The sequence below is a fragment of the Venturia canescens genome, chromosome 8, assembly GCF_019457755.1.
Source record: "Venturia canescens isolate UGA chromosome 8, ASM1945775v1, whole genome shotgun sequence".
NCBI lineage: Eukaryota > Metazoa > Arthropoda > Insecta > Hymenoptera > Ichneumonidae > Venturia > Venturia canescens.
The window spans coordinates 17,646,636-17,671,330 of record NC_057428.1 but is presented as its reverse complement, the minus strand read 5'-3'; the positions used below and the strand labels follow the sequence as shown (position 1 = coordinate 17,671,330).

General features: G+C 38.7%; 2 protein-coding genes across 10 annotated transcripts in view; one reads left to right on the top strand and one right to left on the bottom strand.

The window, feature by feature from the left end:
- Positions 1-417: 417 nt before the first annotated feature.
- On the top strand, positions 418-1,882 carry LOC122415146 (histone H3.3-like). 2 transcript variants are annotated; one of them, XM_043427042.1, is made up of 4 exons: positions 418-605; positions 688-748; positions 1,017-1,180; positions 1,481-1,650. In XM_043427042.1, exons 1-4 carry the CDS (start codon positions 580-582, stop codon positions 1,482-1,484), a joined length of 255 nt encoding a protein of 84 aa, XP_043282977.1. In that variant the 5' UTR covers positions 418-579; the 3' UTR covers positions 1,485-1,650. The 2 variants fall into 2 exon arrangements, with proteins under 2 accessions (XP_043282977.1, XP_043282976.1); XM_043427041.1 differs by having other exon boundaries at positions 422-605; positions 1,508-1,882.
- Positions 1,883-1,996: 114 nt separating this feature from the next.
- Positions 1,997-24,695, bottom strand: part of Sarm (sterile alpha and armadillo motif) — a 38,251-nt gene continuing 15,552 nt past the window's right edge. The window contains exons 1-12 of one of the 8 annotated variants that reach the window (XR_006261872.1): positions 23,557-23,758; positions 22,895-23,141; positions 19,956-20,087; positions 14,505-14,719; positions 13,607-13,868; positions 12,143-12,310; positions 10,016-10,117; positions 5,734-7,737; positions 5,457-5,623; positions 4,686-4,907; positions 4,498-4,582; positions 1,997-3,872 (exon numbers count right to left, since the gene is read on the bottom strand). Coding sequence is in view for 1 of the 8 variants with exons in the window: in XM_043427036.1 (XP_043282971.1) it covers positions 4,718-4,907; positions 5,457-5,623; positions 5,734-7,737; positions 10,016-10,117; positions 12,143-12,310; positions 13,607-13,868; positions 14,505-14,719; positions 19,956-20,087; positions 22,895-23,005 (3,351 nt within the window). In the remaining 7 variants the exon portion in view is untranslated. Of the gene's footprint in view, positions 3,873-4,497; positions 4,583-4,685; positions 4,908-5,456; positions 5,624-5,733; positions 7,738-10,015; positions 10,118-12,142; positions 12,311-13,606; positions 13,869-14,504; positions 14,720-19,955; positions 20,088-20,644; positions 20,666-21,234; positions 21,392-21,523; positions 21,711-21,743; positions 21,899-22,894; positions 23,142-23,291; positions 23,310-23,556; positions 23,759-24,695 lie in introns of those variants that run through there. The other 7 variants (XR_006261873.1, XR_006261875.1, XR_006261878.1 and 4 more) reach the window with 7 other exon arrangements.

The window sequence follows — 24,695 nt, the reverse complement described above, 5'->3', positions numbered from 1 at the left end:
AAATACCAATCGTGTTTACAGGTTTCACCCGCTGCACATTAGTTTTTGTATGTCAAATACAATTTTCCAGTTACTTTTCCAATAAAGTAGTAAAAAAAACGGTTCAGAGTTTTTAAGGACGTTCATCTAGTAATCGAATTAATACAGAAATTTCGATAAAAAATTTGAATACAGTAATGTATGTATTTAATTTTTTTTTCAAAAAATGGTGACTATTAGGAGGTTAGCGCCCATGTGTTACTTGTTACCCTTGTTACTTTCATGACGTAAACAAGGCTCCGTAAATGATTCGTCGGTACTGTCGGTTGTTGTGTACCGACAGTTGTGAGTTTGTGATATACAGGAATGCACTGGGTTGAAATAATGGAATGGTTCGGTGACGACGAATTCACTCCGTCGGTAAAAATCTTGTTGCTCTATAACTTTCAAAGCAACCGTTACTAAAACTAAAGTGAGGCTTATACACTTTTACCACCTGTTCAGGTTCAGAAGACGTTCGTACTTGAATGGCGCATCGGAGCGTTTAGCGTTGTAGCGTTTGTTTACTCCTGAATCGCGGGAAATATTAACGTTACCGAAATGGTTCGGAGAAAATCAACTGCCAGGTTTGTAGGTTATGTTTAGAATTTTAAACAATCCATGCTTTAATGAGTTTTTTTCATCATTGTATACTTGAATTTAACTAAGATCACACTCGGGCCGTTCCGCATCGACCGCAAAATCTTCGGAACCTCCAAGGACTACCAGAGTAAGTATAGTTAACTTCACATTGTCCGTACAATTTTCAAATGTAATAAAAATAGCTTCTTGTCGGATGGTATTTTTTTTAAATTTTCGTACTTTCGATACTGATTCTTCACATTTAGATCACGGGAATTTATTATGATTTTTTTTAGTATATTTTGGAAAAAAATCTAGAATAGTGTTGCTAACCAATTTCAGTGAAAAATTGTGAAATGACAGAGTTTTTTCACTATTTAGTAATGCTAATCTCAGTGTTATTCAATTTCTTTTAGACTGAGGTTGTGGTGAATAAACGCAGGTCAAACTATGCAGCACGAGCTTTGCAAGAAATCAAATTCTTGAGAAAAACAACCAAACTACTCATACCTAAGCTCCCCTTTGCGCGGCTAGTTCGAGAAATTATTTTTGATCTATTTCCAAGGCAAAATATAGCCCGGTAAGTTGAGATAAATTCTTTGCAAGCTCATCATTGAAGCCACTACAATTGTAAGCTTCAATCATGTATAATTTCCAATTGCTCCTGGTTATTAGAGAAGTCGCATATTATGAAAGTATTTTTGCTTTATTGTCATATTTTGGTTTTAAGAAATTATTCAAAGAATAGAAGTAAAATTACTCTATTACTATTTCGAGAATGGAAAAAGTTTTACATGAATTATTTATTTTCGTGATGAATTTTTTGGGATTTTTGAAAAACTGTCAATATCCAATAAATTGAATTTTTTACTCTTGGTAGATAAATTTATTCAACATTTTTCATTAGACTACAAGCTTCAGCTCTGGAAGCGCTTCAAGAGTCAGCGGAAATGTACCTCGTACAATTCTTCGAAGATGCAGTGTTACTAACATTCCATGCTAAACGTGTGACGCTAATGCAAAATGACATGATACTTATGAGACGTCTGAGAGGTCGTGACGACGTGATTAATAGATAGCATTTATCAATAAAAGTGATTGGATTAAGTTTAGAAAAATTTATTGATGTACAGAAGTACAGGACAATAGGCTACCTCGAACCTTACGGAGACACTTTAATGTGCAGTAGTTATCAAGCTTATTATTATACTATTAATTAAATTTTGATGATTTTGTATGAATTTGTATAAATATATTTATAATAATAATTGTTAATTCGATCTGAGAACTTGGTTCATTCGTTATTAGAAAATTCATTTTTTTCAATCCATTTAGTGTACAAAAGTTTTTATATAACACACAAAAATGTGAAAGGAGTAAAAAATTGATAAATTCATGTTTCTTCCTTCCTCATTTCTTTATTTTCATTTCCATAAAAAAATTTAGTCGCGAAACAAGCAGAGGGAAGATTTCGAAAAAAAAACATACATTCTCCACTGTGGTGAACCTTTGGTAAAATATGGGTAATGGTTCTTAAATAGTGTATATAATAATATATTCATGTATATAAATAGATCTATGTATAATTATGTCAACATAATAACCTAGAATCGCTTTCTCCGACGAAAGTTGTCTAATACCTTAAAATGATAAAAATACTCTAAATTACGGCTTACAATGAATGTCTAAAATACAAAATGAAATAATCATTAAAACAAACCGAAAATACATGTTCAACAGTCGTTTGTAGCTGCATCGAAAAATGATAACCATAATAAAATATCGCGTAGTCGGTGATTAAAATAACTAAAAAAAAAATAGTAAAAAGAATTAACAATACAATGATTACCCTACTTATATAAGAACAGTATAATACATTTTCTGTTTTTGAAAGGAAATATAAAAAGCACCCGTGAAAGCTGCCTATCTGTTATACTTTTCGAAATTTTTCATAATAAAAAAATGGCATACAACGAAAACACGTTCGTTTAGCTTAGGCACAATTATTTGTCATCCTCTCAATGCTGCCAGTCGTTGTATATTCGGAACAAATTCTTAGCTGCCTGATAAACGAAAATATTCTATAACGTGTACAATAAATTAACGATTATTCAATAGGTTCCTCTCTATTTCGTAGTCAAGCCCTGAAAACTGCATTCTTTTGTTGGAGAGCTCGAACGACAAAAATTGAGAAGACTCTTTGTCGCGTTCAAACGTCATTAAAGCACTTCGTTTCATTTAGCACTTTGTGTGTAAAAAATTCAATTTATAAGTCTATATCACTTTTTTGTGTCTGTATTTTTTGTCCTCGCATTAGATAGATCGATTATTTCTTGATCAATGATCTCACTTTGTTGACACATTTGTTCATGAAATTTCGCTTTCTTTTTGGATCAGCGGCGGAAGTTGCGTGCAAAGAGAGTAACGAGCCTCTTTGTTGTTGCTTTTGATTGTGGGAATTGAGGTTTTTACACGAGTTGTCTTGATCTTCGTAGTGGTTGGACGAAAACATTTCGTTGTCGTCTAAACCCGCGCCACAGCTTTTCGCTTTGAGGAGTGTCGTGCAAGGCTTTTCTTTTTTCATCGCGTAAATCGTTTCATCATATTTGTTCCTATCACAGCTGTTCTCGATAATTTTTTCAGCAACGTCTTCAATCATTCCTTTGCCAACCTCTTTGCTGGTCGAACGAGTTTGAGAATTGTTCGAACTCCGTTTTTCCGTGCAATCTTCGGACGACGACGAGGAATCTCGTGAACTTCCTCGTCGTGCTTCCGGTTTAGTTGCCTCCATTGAATCGATTTTGCCACCATTCAATTTTACTCGGAGTCTCGGAACGGGCATCGGATTTAGCTCGTTGCCTGCAGTTTGTGCTTCCCCAGCTGCTATCACATTCGCGGACAAACTTTCTTCGCTGCACTCGATTATTTTCGTGCCTTTTAAATTCTCGACGGTTGTACCAATTGGACTCCGAGAACGTCTCTTCGCGGACGTTTCCGGAGTTTCGACGAGGCCGTCGTCGTCGAGGAGTCCATCGAGACTTCGAGATCTTGGACGTGGCAGTGGCTCAGGTTTGTTCACCGGCTTTACAGTTTTACGTTCTGTTCGATCGAGCAACTCCAGCGAACGAGAACGCACCGATGGCGAAGATGGATGTCGAGGAGGACGACGAGGTATCGGACTTCTTCCCGGATGGGTGTGAATGAATTTAAGACGCGGAGACGTTGGTGGCATGCTCATCAGCCAATGCGACGGACTCGATGATTTACGAAGCCTGCAAAATGAATGCGGATCACGCTTAGTAATGCGAACAAATACGAAATATGAAAATATGAATAGTGATGTGAAAGGCTCTCGAAAACACAAAATAATTACAAATAAATCAGAAACATGAGAATTCGACAAGCAGAAAAAAAGTATTTTGTGCAAATCATAGAAAAAGGTGTTTTACACGTTTTTTAACTGACAACATTTCATCTGGTATTTCCAAAATGTCGTTCAATTTATTCCCCATTAATAATGGTAACGCGGATGTTACCTTTTTTTTATGGATTATGTTACGTTGATCCGACATAAATTAATGGAAAATCTCATATTTGTTTATTCATAAATTTGTAATTCTACACACAAGTTTTTCAAAACTCCAAATTAATGTGATAATCGATAGAAATTTTGTGAAAATTTCATAATGCGAAATTCGAAGAACCGTTAATGCGGATGCGTTTCAAATTTTTTCGTCTAGAACCGTATATGCGGAACATTTCTAACTAAAACAATAAAGGCGATGTACGTCAAATGTGCGACAAACGAACTGAAATAGGAGAGGTGAAACAATTGGAAAAGGTAAATTTAACAACATCTAAACAACATCAAGACATTGAGTTCATCCTTGGACTGACCTATTGAGATCCGAACGCATTTTAATTTCGATCTTCCCGTTTTTGTTTACTTTCTTTCTATACGATTTATTCCGATCGATCCCCGCTGTGCATGGAATAAAATGGTTACAATTGATTGAGTTAGATTCGTGGATTTACCAAGAAGTTTAGTAAAAAAACGATGAGAGTGAACGGAGAGACAATTTTACCTGCTTGGTATGGCTGTGGGCGGGCCCTCTAGTCAATCTCGACCATTCGTAGAATCTTTGTCGCTTCCTCGGCTCTCATTACTGTGCATTCGCTGATAATTTGGGGGTTGCCGCATGTTTGTGCTTCCCGGTGTGCTCGGTGTCGTAACTTCCTTCGACCCGATTCCACGATATATTCCGCTCGATAATTCAGAACGTACCGGTGTTTCTAAGCGCATGAACCTGAATAGCAGATAAAATATACGATTATAAATCAAATAAATACATGATTATTCCAAACTCTTTAAATTTGTTCAAAAATATCCCTATAGGTTAACATTATTGCTTCGAGCGACGATTCGAGGCTAAAATCGTTAGTAATGATTTTTAATTATTACTAATTGCGTATTGCATGAATAGATCGTTCATTATTGTTTGGTAGTGTTGAAGAACACGCGATTGAGAAAGATTGAGGATGAAGCAAGAAAGTATAAAATGGATCTGCCAAAACATAAAACTTCTTATAAAGACAGTCGGAATTTGTCGAAAGTGGATGAAAAAAATACGAGCGTCCCGACGATGAATTTTTGCATATGTTTTTTTTCAAGTTTTTTTTCCCCAAGGCTTAACGGATGGAGATAGAAAACGGTCGTTCGAGACTGTTCTTAGAAAATTCCATGTGCTACAAAACTCATCCTATGGCATTTAACTTTCCGTTCGGAATTATTGGTAGCGTTAAACTCTATAATTCCTTGATATTCGAGGAAAAAGTAAGAACTAGAATCTATTAACCTTTCCAATTTGTCTACGCAGGCGTCTTGGTAATCGTGAATCCATCGAACACCATTGAAATGACAAACTGCTCTCATGTCTTCGGGTAATTCTTCAGGTTCGGGCCATTGGAAGTTATCGATTATCGGAATAATGTTACATTGTGATTGCAACGCTGCAACGATTTCCTAATTTGTAACAAAGAAAATCGACAAAGTTGAATTAGCGATCACGTATGAATGAAAAATAATTGAAATATTTGATGAGACAGAAAAAAAATTTTAATTTTGCCACTCACTCTGTGAACCCAGTCTTTGCCCTCGGTATCCTGGGTGCATCTTTCAAGAGCTTTAGGTGTGAGTACCAATAAAAAGTGTTTGGCTTGTCGAATGCTTTGCAGAAGATTGTTATCGAACTTTCCAGCTTCGAGCCTTTCGACATCGATAAAAACGGAAAATCCGCGTAATTGTAGATGTACCTTAAGAAGACTGGCCAATTGTGAGCCGTTGGATCGACGATAACTGACGAAAACATCGAGTGATTTATCCGGCGATTCGTCCGGTCCGCAGGGGCTGAATGAATTCGATTGACCATTTTTGATGGCATCGAGAATTCGCAATCTGTGAATGCTGTTGGTAATACCGCATTCGCTCAACAATTGATCCTCGGATATATTCCTGATCGATTCTTTGTCGACGCCGGCGTTGAGCATGCCATAAGTATAAATGGAAAATTCAGCTCCGATTTGTTGTAAAAAGCTGTTTAAATTGCCGATGTCACGACTGCTGTAATCAGCCATTTTTTTGAGATTCTGTAATTCTCGAGTGAAACGTCTGCGTCTTATACCGTTGGTGAGACCGATGTCCTCGCGCAAATTTTCTTCCGTCAGCTGCAACAACAAATCGCCATCGACGCGAGATTCCACGAAGTTCGTGGCGTACTCGGCGAAACCAATTTGTTTGACCCACTCTCTGACATCTTCGGTTGACCACAACGGCACCTGCTGACTCAATTTATGGGGAATTTCTTCGTTGATTAGCCTCAAAGCTTGGGCGGCATATTTGGAGGCAACGGCGTTCGGGCAACTAGCGACTTTTTTCAAGGGCTCTATGGCTCCGATAGCGCGGAATATTTCCGTGTTACCCTGCTGTTTTTTTATGCCAGCTTCCATACAAAAGTGGAAAGCAGCTAAGTTTCTGGCTTCCTCTCGTTTCGAGCTCAGCACCGGTACCAAGCGTTCGAGCCAATTTTTGCTTTGTCCGTGAGCGTGAGCGAGATTCGATTTGGCAAATTCGTAGGGATTGTGCGAGGTGACGAACGGCTCGACGAGATTCAAAGTCCCGGATTCGAGGACCGCAGCTTCGATCTCTTTGTTGGCTACGAGAACGGCGATCGCTAGACAAGCGTAATACTTGATATTGTCGTCGTTGTGAAATGCTAGCGGGAATAACCACACGGGAACTTTTCTCTTGATCATGGCTTCTTGATTTTCCGCACCTCCGTACAACGACAAGTTGGCCAACGCACCCGCGCAGTGACGTAGCGTTTCAACGTCATTTTTACGACACTCGAAGAGAACAGCGTCGAGTCCTCCCAATCTAATGACATCGCTGCACGTGCCTTCGCTGTGTTTGAACAAATGTTCCAATATTCCGGTCCCGACTCTCGCGTGATCAACCGAATTCGCATTTTTCGTACAAACACAAGCGACCGTCACCACTTTTTCCAAACCGTTCTCTACCACGTGAGCACGATTTTCCGTTGTTAAACATTGCTCCAGAAGACGCGCCGATGAAAATTGTAACTCGTGATCGCTCGCCTCACAATTCGTCATCAAAAGTTCAAGGCCTCCTGTCGTTCTTAAAGTATTGCACAGCGTGTAACCAAGCTCGTGGCCGTGCGTCGGCACTGCCCATGCCTTCCGGATTATTTCATTCACACGGTTCAACAATAACGGTGCTTTTCCGCTTTTCGACGAATCGTTCGCTTTCAAACGTTCCACGCAGTTATTCAAAAACCCCGAATATTTAGCTATCGCCGTTCCGACGTCCTGAGTATTTGAATTCGAACACAAATCATCCAAATCGTCCAACGGCAATGACAGTAATTCGTCGTCACCGGGACGCATTCCGTTCATCAGTTGATTCACCGCTGATGCCGCTGTTATCATAGATGATTTCGACGTCACTCCCTTCGACGCTATCGTTATACTCGATTGAGAGGATGATGCCATGTGCTTCTCGTGATTGTAGATACCGGATGAAGAGACCGTCTGTCTTTGCTGCTGAGCCGCCATTGCTTTCTGCGAACATAACAAAATACTCAAATTAATTATTCATCAATTTGTCTCTTTCCATTTTTTTCTTCAATCGTTTCCCCCCTAATTGCTAATGATCGGGTGAGCATGGGAAATGACGTTTTTCTATTTCCCCTTCGTCCCAGTCGCGAAGGCACACAAATAATGGTTGGTCAAAGTAAAATTTGAGCTACAGACTAAAAATGCATAAAATGACAGATCTAAATGAGATGAATGTGGACAAGTTGGAAAAATGATCTCATCCCATAAAATAATAATTTTTTCAATGATGCACCACGAGAATTCATACGTTTCGAAATAACGTGTCTGCAGTATCATCGTTGTCCTAGTCTTATTAGCTTGAGCTTCACTCGAGAATGTGGTCATTCATTTACAGATGATGGTTCCATGATAAGAATAATCTCGGTTTCAACTGCGTCGAGTGAATCATACAGCGTTGGACATAACGTAGACAAAAAGATTGATTTACGCTGATGATAGATGATATAATTGAATTGACGAATAAACGAAAATAAAAGTTGTTAAAAAATTTCAATTAAATGAAAAGCTTGTTATGAAACGTTTAAAAATGTCCTACCATGTTGGAGTCGAGACTCCATTTCCGCAGTGACGCCTGTTTCTTCATGAGATAATAGAGATAAGCTAACGAGTGTACACGAGACTGAGGAATCGTGTCAAAAAAAAAAAAAAAAAACAGCACAAAAGAAAGAGGGAAAAGTAAAACGATCCTATCAAAAGCGCGGACGTTCGAGAACTGATCGGCGCGTCTCGATGAGTTTCCTCGAGCCGGGTGTGAAGAGATTCTCATCGAGATACCGCGGATCGGTCAGATTTTTAGCGAGCTGCAATTCACGACGCGGAATAAACGCGAAGTATGAGGAGGAGGAGGAAGAAGAGGAATCGAAAAATAATATTATGTCTCCCAGTAATAAGAATAGTGCCAAACTTCCTTGCATCTCTGTCGCTCCCTTCCTCTCTCCCACGCAAGTGTCTTATTTATAAGAATCGTGAAGTGAAGATTTTTGAGGCCAAGCCAGCAACGAATTCGAGATCAAGCTGACCAATTCGTGAAATTTCTTCCGAGGTCGATGCGGTGCTCTTGATAAGAGTTTTGTCAAGCACCTTCTTGAATTTGGAATTCGAATTTTGTGCGAGACGCCTTGATTATCGCATTATAAGCGAAAAATCGTAATTTCAATCAAGAGCCAATGATTATTTCAACGGATTGAGAGATAGGATCGAAGTACGATTTTCGAGTCTAATAACGAGGGGATAAATTTTGAGGATAAATACGCTGCACGCCTTGCCGGGGCCGTTTAAAAATTTCTTTTCAATTCTCAGCGTCAAAACGCTCTCGCTAGACTCGAAACTCGAGCTGCTTATTTTCCGGATCCATTTTTTCTGAGAGAATCATTATCGACGACTTTGATCCTGAGGCTGCACGAACGAATGCAGTTTTTTCGATCGCCAGGTTTTATAAATGGGAGAAAAAGTTTTATTCGATTTGATCGGGCCGATGAAACCCTCATACGACATGTTTTTGTCACCGAGATCCTTGCGTGTGAACGTTGGAATTTCAGATTAATTGTTTTTCGTGTCCCAATAACTCGGCTGTAAATAAAAACGAAGTTTTTTAAAGAATTAATCAGCATTGAGGCTACCAATCGCTCGCATTTTCCGCCAATAAAATGCTCATGAATTCATTTTCCTTATTATTCCATTCTGCGTATCATAAACGTGGGCGAGTCGAAGAATTGAAAGTAGGAAATGTTGAAGTAGGAGCACGTACGTGATAAAATTAACCAAAGTAGAATATTTAATGAAGACAAATTGTTTCGACGTATCATCGCGTCCTGATAAACTGTCCTTAACGTCGTTTACTACTTCCTCGTAGTGATTCGAAATTTGTATTTTTCTGCTCGCCCCTCCTCAACTAGATATTTTTATTCGTGCAGAAATGTGTGTACGTAAATTTTCATTTGCTTTACGCACGAGTATGAAGGAAGATGAAACGTGTGTATAGGAGCCAGGAAAAAATAGAAATCCTCTCATCGCAGTTCCCGTAACGTACGAATTCGAATATTTTCGAATTTGTAAAATATTCGAAATGAATAAATTTAGCAGCCCCGAGAAAAATTCAGTACCGTTCCATGAATAATAATCAATAAAATTTCGAATCGCCACGTGTTCACTTTTTGTTGTCCACTATAAAAAAACGTACGGGAATTTTGAAAAGTTCAACGAAATCATTTGCATAACTCACCTTTTCGGATGTGAAGGAATCGCTCTGAAGTTTCATCGACGAGGCAGCCACGTTGTTGCTTTCCTGATGAGAGAGATCGCCAGCTTTCAAGCTTCTTTGTTCCTAAAAATAGACGAGAATCGCTTGAATTTATTTATTTTATAAACGAGAAATTTGGAGAAAGAGATGAAAAAAAAGAAATGCTGTGGAGTCTCGTAGCGGATTATAAACACTGACAAACTTCAGTGAAAACTTGCTGCAAAGTTTTCGCAACACTTGAATGCAACAAAAAGAATCTCAAACTCCATAAAAATGGAAAAGCCGATTTATGGGGTAGTCGAAAAGAAGCACGTCACGAAATAATTTAAACAATAAAAATTCGAGAGTTCGTGGTAAAACAAAGTTTCGTGATCTCTCCGGACAAAATCTTTCTGAGAAGCTTAAAAAAAATGAAAAACAAGCTCGAGCTATCGACGAGAGCAGAATGAGCCGAAAGGCGAGCAAAAAATGTATTTCTAGAGCATTCACAATTTCCGCTATCTCAGAACGACTTTTTTTCTCTCTCCCTGGAATAAAAGCGTGGGTGTTTGCGAGATTGATAGTGCTGACAAAAGGTTTTTTCCACCATCATTTTCTATCAACAGGGAGCTCGAATTTTATCGTTAATGAAGTGGAGCAGCTTTTATAAGTCGACAAAAAGGGACTTTCCCATTGACTAAAAGCAAGCTGTTGGTATTAGAAGTTTGAGATAAAATGCATCGTTCAAAGTGGGCTGAAAATAAACGATGAAATCTTTTGTGCAAACTGAGGAGTGCGGAAATTTATAATCATTGCGAGAATATGTTGGCAATGAAAAATTCCACTCAGACTGATTCCAATATTTCGAGGAACGATTTGAGGTTGAAGGAAACTTGAACCTGACTATTTCAAGACCACTGCGCAGCTCCCGCGGACCTTGAACTTTAAAAATCCTCAAAGCCTTTACATTAGACTACAAATAAACGTGTCTTTGACGCATTCGGAAAAAGTTTCGATCAAACAAATTCAAAGTATTATAGAAAATTGATTACGAATCATGTTCTTCGACACTTTATCGTGGCTCAACACTTCTAACGTTAAATCTCTATCTTGGCCTTGTTTTCATTGCGAAACCCGAGAGTACTAAATAAAAAATCAAACTCGAGCGTGATCATTGTTTCGTTGTACCGTGAAAAACGCTGTAATACCGTTTCGGTTTCACGCTCGTCCCGATAATCTGCGATCGAATTGACATTTAAACTCTTCCTTACGACCGCTTCATCGCGACGGGTCACAGCGTTACGGGGACTTGACTCCGGGTAAAAGACCCTCGCGGCCCGTCCTAGTCGGAGACCCATCGCGTACTGCGACAAAATATTGAGAGCGCAGTTCAAGAGTTCGAGGAAACTCCATAGAGGGTGGTTTCTTCGTGTATATCGGTCGTTTTCCTATCGACCGAGAGGCGAGGTTGCCCCGCGCGACGGAATTCATGACTCAGTTGGGTGTGCATCGAACTCGTATCTTTCTCAAGAAAATTCAATCGTTCCTCCTTTCCCTCGAATCGAGACATTTTTCGGGCATTGGAAAACCCGGTTGCTATTTTTCATTTCATATGTCAAAAATTTCACTCAAACGCTACGAAATTTTGTAATTTTTAATTTTTCGATTGCCTTTTTCTATTTTCCCATTGATTATTCGGTTTTTATTCAAATACTTTGATTTTGACAGTTTCCCTGGCCCTGGCAAGACTCACGGAGTTGTGGATATGAGTTCAGTGAGAAAGAAGTCATAAAACAAAGCTAAAACATTCGGAAAAGATTTTGGAATTCAAGCTTCGCCATTATTAATAGCGGACGATGCCCGTCGCACAGGAAAAAAAACCGTTTTGACCTATTCATTATTTCTTTACATTAACAAAGACAATGTAATGAAAATGTATAGTATTACAATGTAAGAAAAATAGTTGAAAATGTTGCGAAATAAAAGAACGTCTCAGTCATGGAATTTATTTCGTGGGTCTGCTAGACATTCCGTTAGTTTATTTCCAAATGTTCAATTTTATTGGAATGGGACGACAAAAAGTATGAATTTTCTAAGAAAAGTCGTTCTTTTCTCTTTTGTGAAACTTACCATGGCCGATGCAACACTCTTTTCCGCCGATACACCGTCCATTTCCACTCTTGCTCTCGCCGCTGTAGCTGCGCTTTGCTCTTTGTAGGATACATCACCGGCTTGAAGCGCCCTCATTTCGGCGCTATTCGCAGTCGCTTTTTCCGCACTGAAGCCATCAGTGACGACCTACCGAAAAAAAATTCATTTAAATAGTCAAATCGATGGATAGTGAAATATATTGCGCATTAAACCTTGAACGATGGGGATAACTGCCAAATAAATTATGTTTCCGTGCCGTTTATGACGCCTTTAATTAGCGGAATTATTAATGAATTTTTGAAGGGTCATAAATTTCCAAAGACATCGGACGCTCGAAAATTAATGCAATTTTGAGTGATCATAAAGTTGCGCTCGGCAACGATATTGAAGACAGAAGTATCTGGCCCGCTGCCACCTGATGAATCAGTCTCAAAATCTGTGCTCGCAAAAGCACCGAAAATACAGTTTCAAAGTCGATTATTAGAATGTAAGAAGAGCAAAAATGCAGGAAAACATTGACTTGACCTCGTATCCATTTGGTGCTATTTAGTTTTATTACGGAATACACATTATGTCATAGAAAGGTGAGAAGGTGATAAAAGGCTCGTCTATTGACGAGAGGATTACGAAAGCTTGCGAGTTTCGAGGAGATTTAAATAAGCACACAGGACCTCGACCCATAAATATATAAATAAAAAGAAAAAAAAATTTTATCGAAACTTCAATAATCGAGAATTATCGAATTTTGTCGAGTTTGGAACAAGGAGGTCAATCACCTCGGTGATATCGATAATTGCACCTTTTTATTCGTCTCAAAATGATTAAATTTTCTCTTCGTTCTGCTTCGAGGCATCAGTATGAAACTTTCTTTTTAAAATCAAATTGTGACCTTAAATAATGAGTTTTTTTAACGGTAATACTGACTGAAGTTGGGTTGAAACATTGACCCTAAATATTTAGAAAAAAAAAAACACCTGAAAAGAGCAGTTTACAGCAATCCCTTAGAGATTCGCATGTGAACTTGAAAGTTTTTTATGCAGCCAAGGAAACTGGGCTATTCGAAAGTCCAGCAATCGGATAAAAATCCGAGAGCTTTCTGTCATCTAAAATCTTTTCCTTTCTTCAAAACGATCTTCTCTTTTTGCAAACGCTTTTCCGATACAGCATTTCCGAGCTATTGAGCAATTTTTTAAATACCGTTTCAAACAATATTCGAAAAAAATGTCGAAAAAAACTTCGCCACGAGACAATTTATTGGAGCGATTTCCATACTTCATTATAAATGATGAACGCTTACAGATCAATGCTCGTTTGAAAGATGATTGATTTTTTTCAGATTTTTTCGTCTCACTGAAAGTACTGCAATTTTTATGGATGAACTAGCCGGCATAGAAATGTATGATGATCTTCAAACAACAATGTCGATCAGACGATTGAACTGACCTTTGTTTTTGAAGCACTCGTAACTTTTTTCTGTTCGAACTTCATGGTTTCCGGTCCAGCCGGTAGGGAAGACATGTTCGGCATATTGGACATATTGATAGTGGGGCTCATATTGTGAAGATTGTTGAGAGAATTGAGGCTACTGAGTTGCGAAGGTGATCCGGAGAGAGTGACAGTTCCGGTGACCGGGGGTGGCGTATCCGGATCCGGAAACGTAACAAGCGGCTCGGACAAATCGTTCTCCTCAGGGCCGCTCCCGTCTCTGTAAAAATAGAATTCTCGAAATGTAGACAGAGTTAGAAAAACGACGAGAGAGACTTTACTGTCTCTGCCAGAAAAAGAGCAGAATTTTCAAGGCTTGTGCGAAAAAACTCAAGGTGATCTCAAAAATTATTTGCCATTTTTTTCACTCATTCACGGGGTGTTTAGAACAAAAACTTTTCGGCTATTGACTGAAATATTTATTTAATAAATTCATTCTGGTGCAGCTGGATTAGAAATTCTCGGTAAAATTATTCAAATAACATGAATTTCAATTGACCAAACAAAGATTGACGAATTTTTCAAGAGAAGACGACGAAAAACTTTCTTACGATGCAATACAAAAATTCTCTTTCGAGGCTTGAAATGTAAAGTGAAAAAAAAGAAACGATGGAAAGTAAAGTAGCATTTAAGGTGGCCTCACGTGTTATGGGCTGCCGTAAAAAAGCGTTATCATTTTTTTCGAGCGCGCTCATCGGCGGGAGCTCGAGAAAAAACGGTACAGAAGTGAATGGCATGCATCAATAAATGAATTTTCATAAATTTCATTCACAATTCACGTAACGCTTGAAGATAAGTATTTGAGCGCAAAGATATAAAAAAAAAAATATCAAAAAATTGAAACGAAAGAACTGACCTGTCGACGAGATTCTCCATGCTGCTTCTCAACCGTTGTGAAAAGTTAGTCGACATATTTTTCATTTCAGAAATTCCTCGTTTCAACTCAGTGAGGTCGCTCTTCATGGAGCTCGCTTTCATTTCACTCGACGACGACGAGGTAAGAATCCTCTGAGAGGATTTGGCCACTCTGCTGCTGCTCGAGCTGCTCGTTTGGCTCTGGTTCGTCAGTATCTGAATGTCGAGAAAACAAAAAATCGTGCGTTAGGCAAAACCGTCTGAAAATTGTACAACTGTTTTCTCAAAGTATTTTCTCAAAGAGAGTGACAGAGAGAAAGAGAGGGGGGGGGGGGGGGGGGGTGGGAGGGAGAGACGCGATGCGGTTGATTTTTACCGTTACGAGTCAGACTTCTATTTCGAATACGTGGGCGCAAAGATGTCGTCTCCGAATGTGAATCATAAGCGAGGCGATCATCGCCTCAAATGCAACCACGTTTCTCGTACTTTCTACCTCGTTCGAGTAATAATAATGAATACAAGATTATGGGCCAAGTGAGAGGGAATTTAAATCGTGCCAGAAATTGGCAAACGCATCGACACGACACGAGTAGTCGTTTTAACGATTTTTCATTCCGAGTCGGAATATTTGTTGCTTCTTTGCTCTTCGATCTCATTCGATTGTGAGAACCCATTGCTTTTCTCTGACGAGCGGTTTTTTCATTTCAAATCATCATCCCAAAAAGCAAACTAATCTGTTTGGATTGTGAACGAGATAGGGAAATTCTGTGAGTATTTTGAAACTGGCAAAAAATTATCCGAAAGATTGAGAACGACCCACGCACTCGGCTACACTCGAGTTCGCAATTATTCGCGAAATTATTCACGACTATAAATTTAGTCGTAATGAGTCGGCGGACATTCGGAACATTTCTGTAAATCTCTTCTAACACGAATATTAATCGCTGCTACGAGATCGCTGAAGCTGATTAAGAAATTGTGCGGATTTGAATAAAATCTTTCAATCAAAGTACTCCTTTCACGAACCCGAATATTCTTCAAATAATTGATTTTAAATTACAGGTTAGTAAAAGTGCATGCGAATAGATTGGCGAAATTTCGGGTCAGCTTATCGAACATTAATTAATGAAGAATTAAAACTTCAAAAATCGTGGAGACTTCATCATCATTATACTTCTATTCAATAATTCATATACTAAATAATTTTTAATTCCTGTTACAAAATGTCTTAAAGATAGAAAAAAATGCGTTACTTGCGATTCAAAAAGGCAACTGAACTTTTTTGCTCTTTTCGTGATCAAACAAATGATTAAAATTTATTCTCGCAATTATTAAAATTATGTGTAACTTATTTGTCGAGATTGATAAATTTTTAATACAATCATAGCAGTTAAAATACTTTCGTAGTAAAATCGTCGAGCAAAATGTGTGACAGCAGCCATTTTCTATTCATATGCGTATGCATATCTGTATTTTAAACTGTTTATGTCCTATTACTCGTTAACCTCAAATAAGTGTTTTTCTTTTTCCATTCCCAAGTCATTTTCACCGGTAGCAAGGCTTTCTCAAGACAGCATTGATATCCAAAAACATTATATTTTCTTGTTCTCGTTTTTGGCTCTTCAAAGTTGGGAGGATCCTATTTCCTTAAGGAGGGTGGCTACATTCGTCAAAATGATAAGAAATTCATCAAATTTGGTGATAATGTTCTTCAACATCAAGTGCGAAGACACAATTTTTTAAAAAATTTTCTTCTGCTTAGTTATCGAATAATTACGCATTAAAGCAGATTTCTTATGCCCGGAATGTATCGCTATGCTTATACACGCGAACTTTAGTGATCAATTACTCGATAACTGTACAGAAGAGAAATCTTAAAAAATTTGTATCGTCAAATTTGGCACTAAAGAATATGTTCACCAAATTTTATTAAATTCTTATCATTTTGAAATTTTAAATGTATTTAACATGGTTTAGCATTGCAGCATTGTATCGTCGCTATCCACCCTCCTTAAATCCAAATCGTCGCGCAGTAAGCGGCCTGCCACAACCCTTCAAAAAGTGTGATTTTCGTTAATTGTTTTCTCGACAACTAGACGCTACGATAATTCCGGGAATAGATGCACGCTGTATATTTCTAGCATATTTTCAAATGTCAACTCTTAAAGTTGGAATTTTCGATTTCCATTAGATTCGCGTGAACTTGCTTAAAATTTCTACGAAAGGATTTGCTCGGAGCACCAGTTAATGAGAAAATCGAATGAAATTAATAATCGAGAATTTATGAACGACAGAAAATTCCGCGGGAAAATACAATGAGAATAAAAAAAAAAAAAAAAAAAAAAAAAAAAAAAATACGGAAAATACGCAGCGAAGGGGGCAGGGGCGACGAATTCGATCGTCCGGATGACGATTGTCGTATTTTCGGACATTGTGTAATCGGCGTAACGTCGTATCGGCCGAGTGGAGTAACCGAGGTGCAAATATCTCGTAAGTTTCCAAGAGTTGAATGAGTCTTTTCGTCTCAAGTGTATTCACACATATAAAGCTATAAGAAATGGATTGTAAGAAGAAGCGAAACGTTCGTTCGTTCCCTCTCCTTCCTTCTTTTCGACGCCGAGAATGTTTATGGCCGATAGCACGTTTGCGTGGGCGTATATTCGACTCCTCGAAAAACGATTCGTCTTTCACGAAAGAATTTTGACTCACTTGACATTGTTCTTGCAAGAAATAATCGCAGCTACGACGAAATCTCATTTACTGAGAAGCGTATCGAAAAAAAAATTTGTCGCTGTCATCAGTTCCCGTTTCAATGCAAAATCGTCACGTCGTAAGAGAGTGTGAAATTACGAATCCGAACATCGTATTTGACAATAAAGCAGTTTAAATGTTTGGCATTTTGGAATTATCCATTTTGACACGTTTCAATCAAATATTTAATCGATAAATAATAATCAAATGTTTTCGTAACGCTGGTCGTTCCGAATGCATTAAAACTTTTAACGATGTGTGCCTCGTCGTACAGCGCTTTTTCCCAAAATTCAATAAAGTTTCACGAATATTTTGAATGTTGAAAGTCTTTTCGATATTTTCTCGACCGTTTATTCGATATCGCCTCGGGGAGGAGTGAAGGGAGATTTCTGGAGAAATAAATGATTCCAAGAAAACACAGTTTCGTTGTCACCCATTTTTTGAATGAATCCACTTTTCACAGTGAAGATCATTTGCATGATTATTTTGGAGATCGAGTGACTTTGCTTCGTTGCCCGAGAGTGATTCGATCCATTTTTTCGACACAATTTCATTGAAAAATGCTTCTCAACGATTCGAGAGAACGTGATCGATTGCAGACGATAATTCGCAAATTTTTTATTATCGTTATTGGGGATAAATGAATTCTGTATGTTTGAGATTGAGGAGAAATAAAATGGAATTTTAATTCGCAAAGATGACCTTTCGTCGGCTGATCGGAATGACCAATCGAAGAAACAAGGATGAATCAATTATGCAAAATACAAGAATTTTGTTTCGAGGAGCCCAGCGAGGAGCATGTTTAAGTCATTCGAGACGGAGAAAGACGAGAAAGATGGCGAATTAAGCGATCCGACGAGAGCGCCACTTCCTGGTTACGAATGAGTCGTTCCTCCAGTGACTAAATCCTGACGTCTAACATCGATACGCGTTTCGTAAAGTATCACATTAACTGCGTGGGTGTATTTCGTCTCGCAACGCTGATTTTAAACTTCTCGTACTCGTCCGAGATAAATTACAATTGCTGAATTTCCTCCGTACTTTCGTCGCAGTGGACGCAGATTACAGTCATTTCATTTGAATTAATAATCGTTTGAGTTACCAATAATAATCCAAGCGCGACAGAACCTCGAAAAATATTGAGACTACGTTTGAATATCGAAAAATCATTTCTCGCGTGCCTAAAATTCTTTTTAAGCAAGTTCATCTGATAATCGAATTAACAGAGAGATTTAGATTTAAAAAATACTAATAAAGAAGAGAACAAAGTTAAAACGGATTCTCCAAATTAACACGGTCTCTTACAGGTTTCAGTGCTTTCCCCCTCTTTATATATTAAATTTGCAGGCATTGACAAACAGTTTTTGCACAAACTTCCATAATTGATAGAAATATATCTGAAGAATATGTCTACAGCTTCGTAAAATCCATTCAATACTTATAAAGTTCGCAATTAATGATTTTTTCCCCGAAAAATGTCGTCTTCGACTCAAGATTTCTAATTCAGATGGCCGGTAATTCAATTCATATCAATAATGGTCTTAATCTTTGCAAAGATCTTATTTAGAAATATGTTAAATTTTGAGTCGAGAATGGTTGAAGGGGCCAGTAAGTCATTGCGGCCATAATCGACGTGTTAATTTCTGTCCTTTTCGACTGTTAATACTTTAACCAAACAGTCGATAAGGTTGAAATTTCACAGGCATAGAAAATAAATCTTGGATTTTGAGAGATAAAAAAAATGTAAGTGCCATCTAAAAAGTGCCCTCGCGCCTGTACATCCTTAATTCGGTAAACTCATTTAACAATTTCAAAAAATGATTTTTATTCTGTTGACATACGCTTCTCGATTGTCTGTCAAAACAATTTTCATCGGGAAGACTCGATTTTAGTAAATAAATCAATAGTCAAAAAAATAGTTTTTTTACGGGAACGTTTTTGTGTGCGACAGGAAATCAATTACAGATTCCTCGACGGATTCTCGATTCCTCGTTCAGGTGTGAGGAGAAATATATTTTTTAGTGCCTTTTTTTTCCTACGAATCCAGCGCTATCTTCAATCTCGTTTACGTCACAAGCACAAAGGGAAAAAACGTTGCAGCCAGCGTGATAAATCGTTGAGGGATTCGTGGATTTGAAAATGTCGATAATATTGCGTCAAAAGCAATCGAGGAACGCCGCGTGGACAATCAACAATGTTTCACTTTGCACCACCAGAGAATCGGCTTGCTGATTTTTGGTGACATTTTCATTCAATATTTTTTTGATAACTCATTGAAAAAAAATCGAGTTGGACTGGAATTCGATTTAAACTACGAAATTTCGAAAATTTCTCCGGCCTGAATGAATTTTTTTGTACACTGAGAATAAAAAATTGTTCATTCAATAACAATTGATGTTATTGGAATACTTTTCTTCATTTGACTCCAATGTTTTCGGGGAAAATGAATCTGCAGTTTCATCTAAAACTATTTTATTCGTTTATTCATGTTTAACCTTGTGATTATCGCATATTTCATTGGCACCCCGAAATGCCACATTTCGTTGTCCCAATGACTTTTTTTCTCAGTGTAGCAAGTGCAAAAAACCTTGAATTTGAAAACATGAAAAATTTGAAAGGGACTATTATTGAAATGGTCGAAAACTTTCTGTTCTCAATGAATTTTTTTTGCTCATTGGATGACCGAAAAAGATCGATTTACCTGTGAAGAGGACGTGACCTGCGGATGATGCGAGTGCGATCGTCCAGTGATGAGATTATTTTTCTTCTGAAAATTTTCCATGACTGCCTGCATGTCTCCGTTTTCGGCTCCTTCGGCCGGAAACTCTGACATCTGCGAATAAAAAAGAGAAATAGTAGCTTATTATCGAACGACATTAAAATATGAATGGATTTTGATCGGCCGAGCCGTGAGGGGGAAAACGAATTTTTCATCGATAAACGAGCGACTTGAATCGCCGGAATTAATTATGAAACGTTCGTTGATTTATTTTCTTTCACGAGTTTATTAATAATCGAGCTCGGACGATCCGTCGGGAATTTATTGCCGTTGAAATCAATAATCGAGTCACATTCCCTCAAATTCAAACTGCTATTAATTAATTCAGCATTTTTAATTATCGTCCTCTCAATATTCAAATCGAATTTGCTGGGATCGGAGAAAAAAAAAAGGGAGATTCTCTGAGAGGAATTAAAGAAGAACGAAATTTGCCAAAAGAACAAACAAATGAAATTACAACGGATGTCGGTTTACATAATAAAACATTCTGCAGCAGTAAATGTTAGTGAGGCCAAAAATAATCGAAATAAATGATCGTCCGGGACGACATTGAGGCGTTATCGACGTTTTTTGTTTCTTTTTTTCCCCCAATATTCTTATCGATACTCAACGTTCATAGATTTCCAATGCAACGGAGATAAATTTTTTCCGTCCTTTATTTTCTGTTTTCACGTCTTCGTGTCGGAAATTAATAAAATTATTCAAATTTTTGGTCAATTGATTCTCCGGGTCGAAGTTTAGTGTTTTTTTTTGTTTCGGACATTGAAGTAGTCGTGGCACTAAAAAATTCGGCCATGGCGCGACGCTCTTCTCTCAGCTGTGTCGAGGCTAATTTTTTTTTTTTCTTTATCTCGATGTCATAATCCGGCTTCGACGACAGCGCCGCCACCCGGTTTAATAATAACCGCCGCGCGGAGAGCACCATGTGACATTTGGACGAAGTTTGATTATCATTTAACAACGAAATATAAAGAGTACTGCCGGTGCAGTTGAAGAGAGAGTCGAAAGTTGAAGTAGATACGTGAGAAAAATTGTGAATGCTGGAAAAAAACATTGAGCACTGAATTATTCAGTCTTTTCGATCGTTTCCCAATGGTTTTTCCAGCGCCAAACACACGTGGAAATTTTACAGACGACCTTCGTCGCGAAGTAAGAGTCAAACACATTATTGAACTACGATACACTTATATATAAAACGTACATGCATATTTATGGATTGGATTTATAATATCCTCTATTTCACATGCGCCGATGGTGTTTCGACCATTCACGGCACATTCCCTTTCGTGCTGTATTTCATTTTTTATTTCAACGCTCGGAAACGCACGATTTTTGCGTAGGCCGAAAATGTCACGTTTCTATACACGAAACGAGGAATAACACACACGAGAACTTTATATGGTTGTAAAATATCACGCTCGAAATGTATAAAACTTTAGTATATTTAATGAGTTATATATATTCATGTCAAGAAAATGGGGTTTTCTAACCTCAAAGCTTTGACAATAAAAAGAGGGTAAAGATCGATTGAATAAAATTCACTTTTGTGTATCAAATTTCGATCCCCCTCTGCAAACAATCTTGACCGAATTATATCGGAGGAGAACGAAGGTGCGCGCATGGACAGAGTTCCCAAAAAAAACACGATTCTTCGAGGAGTTTCGAACCGCGGAATCCGCAACGAAAATAGCATTCGACTATGTTATTTACGATTTGGTGTTTGCCGAGGCGACATGGACCACCAGGTAGCAACGTCAACTGGAACGCGTGACGTTGAACGGGATGAAACGGAAAAAAAAAAAGTAAAGTGAAACCTGACGACACAATGACGAGGAAAGTGCGTACGCACTCGTGCAATGAGAACGCCGCGGGCGCCACTGACAGATGGAAGAACTGTGCAAGAGCCACCGGCTAAGCACAAGGCGACGTCAGCGCCTCTTTTTCCTCTCGCGTACAATATTGCAACTAAAAAATCACTTCTGCTTTTCAAGTCGGATCAAAGCCAAACAGTTAAATAGATTATTGTTCTTCGGTAAATTACGACGTTTGGAAATAATATTTTTCCAAGTACAATATTAACGCTACCGATTTGTCTTGGTAAGAAAATCGAAAAAATTAACTGAACTCTTGATGACGATGTTTTCTGACTTTCATACGTTTTCTTTTGTGTCCCCGGAATTCCCAGGGTCAGGCCCCGCTTTAATATTCTTCGTTACTCATTATTTGCCTACACGAGCCGTTCCTTAAGACGGAGAAACGTCTCGCTAAAGAGCGCCGAGAAAAGAAGGAAAAGGAAAGGAGACGATCCCCGTCCAAACAAAGGCGTCTTGTGTGTGACGCAGTCGCTACGAGTTAAACTCGCGTATTCCATACGTTCAGACTTCAAAATGATTTGGACTCGTCGTATACTCAACGCTGCGGTATATTGTACGACACTAATTAGTCAATTAAGGCGATGAGTCAACTCATTTTCGGGGATTGTCGAAATTTTACCTTTGTACGTAAAATTTATGGCTTTTTTCGATCAATGGAAAAAAATAAGTCCGAGTAGCTCGTGTTCGAGCAAATGTGATCTCGTTCCAAACTATTTCGTTGCTCGGTTTTAAGCATTTCCAAGAAAATGAGAATCTACGACGACCAGAGTACAGATTCGATGGATAAAGTACAAAGATTTTCTATACAATCGCTCTTCGAATAAATTTGAGAAAAAAAAGTCTCCACTTGGCTAACGACGATTCACAACAGGATATCCGGAATTTTATTGCAGCACTGGAGTTGAAGTTTCTCAAGTTACGATAGCCGAGATAAGGAAGTTAAGATAAGGAAGTAAAGAAAAACTTTCGGGAGGATTCGAGACTTACATTTTTGAAGAATTCACGCCTCTTGCCGTAAACGTCGCGTCGGTTTTGCCCCGAGGTGGCGGTACCGTCGCCACGCTCGGTCATAACGCGCACTCCCTCGTAGCCTTTCATTCATAAATATTTTCCCGGTCTTTTCACCACAAATATCTTGTTTGTTTACAATCGTTTATTTTTATTCCGAGGTTCCTCAATCACTGACCCATTATTTTGTTCGATCGGACATCACTTGCAAGTGCTTCGTCGTTGACTGAGATTAAAAAAGAAAAAAAAAATGAAAAAAAAAAAAAATCATAAAAAATCAAATTACGACTGGAAAATCGTGCGCGTCAAGAGCTATGCTTTTTCACATCTCCTTCGTGCTTGATGCTCGAAACAGAGGCGTGATTTTCTCGCTTACGATGGAGAGGAAGTAACTTCCGATACAGGAAGTCGCACTTCGAAGAGCGATTGATTTTCTTCCGGACGGAAAAAATATTATGAATAGACCACTTTACAAAACAGTCACAGCAACGCCTCGAGGTAAATTGACGAATAAAAAAATACTGAGACTGAATACAGTGGACCGCGCACCACAAAATGTACAAAGAAAATACGACGCGCTAAAGAGGGCGATTCTATTATGAAACTGATCGTAAAATCAAATCGGTCATTGGTGAACTCACATGGCGAATGTCTCGAGAGATACGAGCACACAATTATCATTGAATGATCTCGAAGTCACGGAGGTCGCGATCTCCCGTTCACCGCTCGCCTCGAAATCGTGGCGAAAACGTCGGGAAAAGGTTTTGAAAAAATGAGAAAAAAATGATTTTCGAGAGATCGACGAGGACAGCGGCTCGGCGACTTTGAGGCGACTGGTTCTCGAGTAGCCGGGTGACAGACACTTAAAGACTGACTCGGAACGACACGCGGAGGTGGACGAATCAGCTGAGGTTGATGAGCACGGGAGGGAGCCACGGAGGGGAGGGGATAAAGAGAATCAGTGGCGATATCGCGAGAGGTCGAAGAAGTGGAAGATTCTCCTCGTGTCGCTCGAGCCCGCACAGTGAATTTTTCAGTCCCACTACTCGCGAGGGAATTCCACGAAGCAATGATTCATGGTTTAGAGTTCGCGCGCGCGCGCGACTGTCCGCCTCATCGCTTGAACTCTGAGGAACGCCGATAAACACGCTCGTGAATATAATCGGCGGTGCGGCGGCAAGGGGGACGTACGAGAGATGGAAATGAGAAATCGTAACACTTGACAAGTTTGTGTAACCGCCGGATTACCTGCTCTCTCATAGGTGCGAGAATAAGTATGAAAAAATTAGAATGACGGGCGTCGCGTGACTCAACTCGCACACATCCGGACTTCCGGAAATGCGAGAAAGAAAAGGAAATTGTTCCGTCTTCGTAACTCGCGGGATAAGCGACTGATTTTTCAGCTCTCTGCTGCCACGTTTCGTCAATGGAGAATAAATTCCTCGACTCGGTGATTTCACTTCTTAGAATTTTCGGTACACGGCGGAATTGAAAAAATATTAAGAAATTTTGAAAAAGGCACCGTACAGCGGAATATTCGAATGACTTTTTTTTCGTCGTATCGAACGAGTCTGAAATACTCCGGTCTCGATTTTTGAGAATACCTTTTTTCAATATTCGCTGTAGGCGATACTTTACGAAACGATTCGTTGAAAGCCTTCGAAACTTTAGATTTATGATATTATGTTCAATCTATTCGTGGAAAGATCAATTTTTCAAAAGTTCCCGAAAAACTGTGCTACTCAACAAAACGAAAAGATTTTATTTCTCTCAAAGTTTA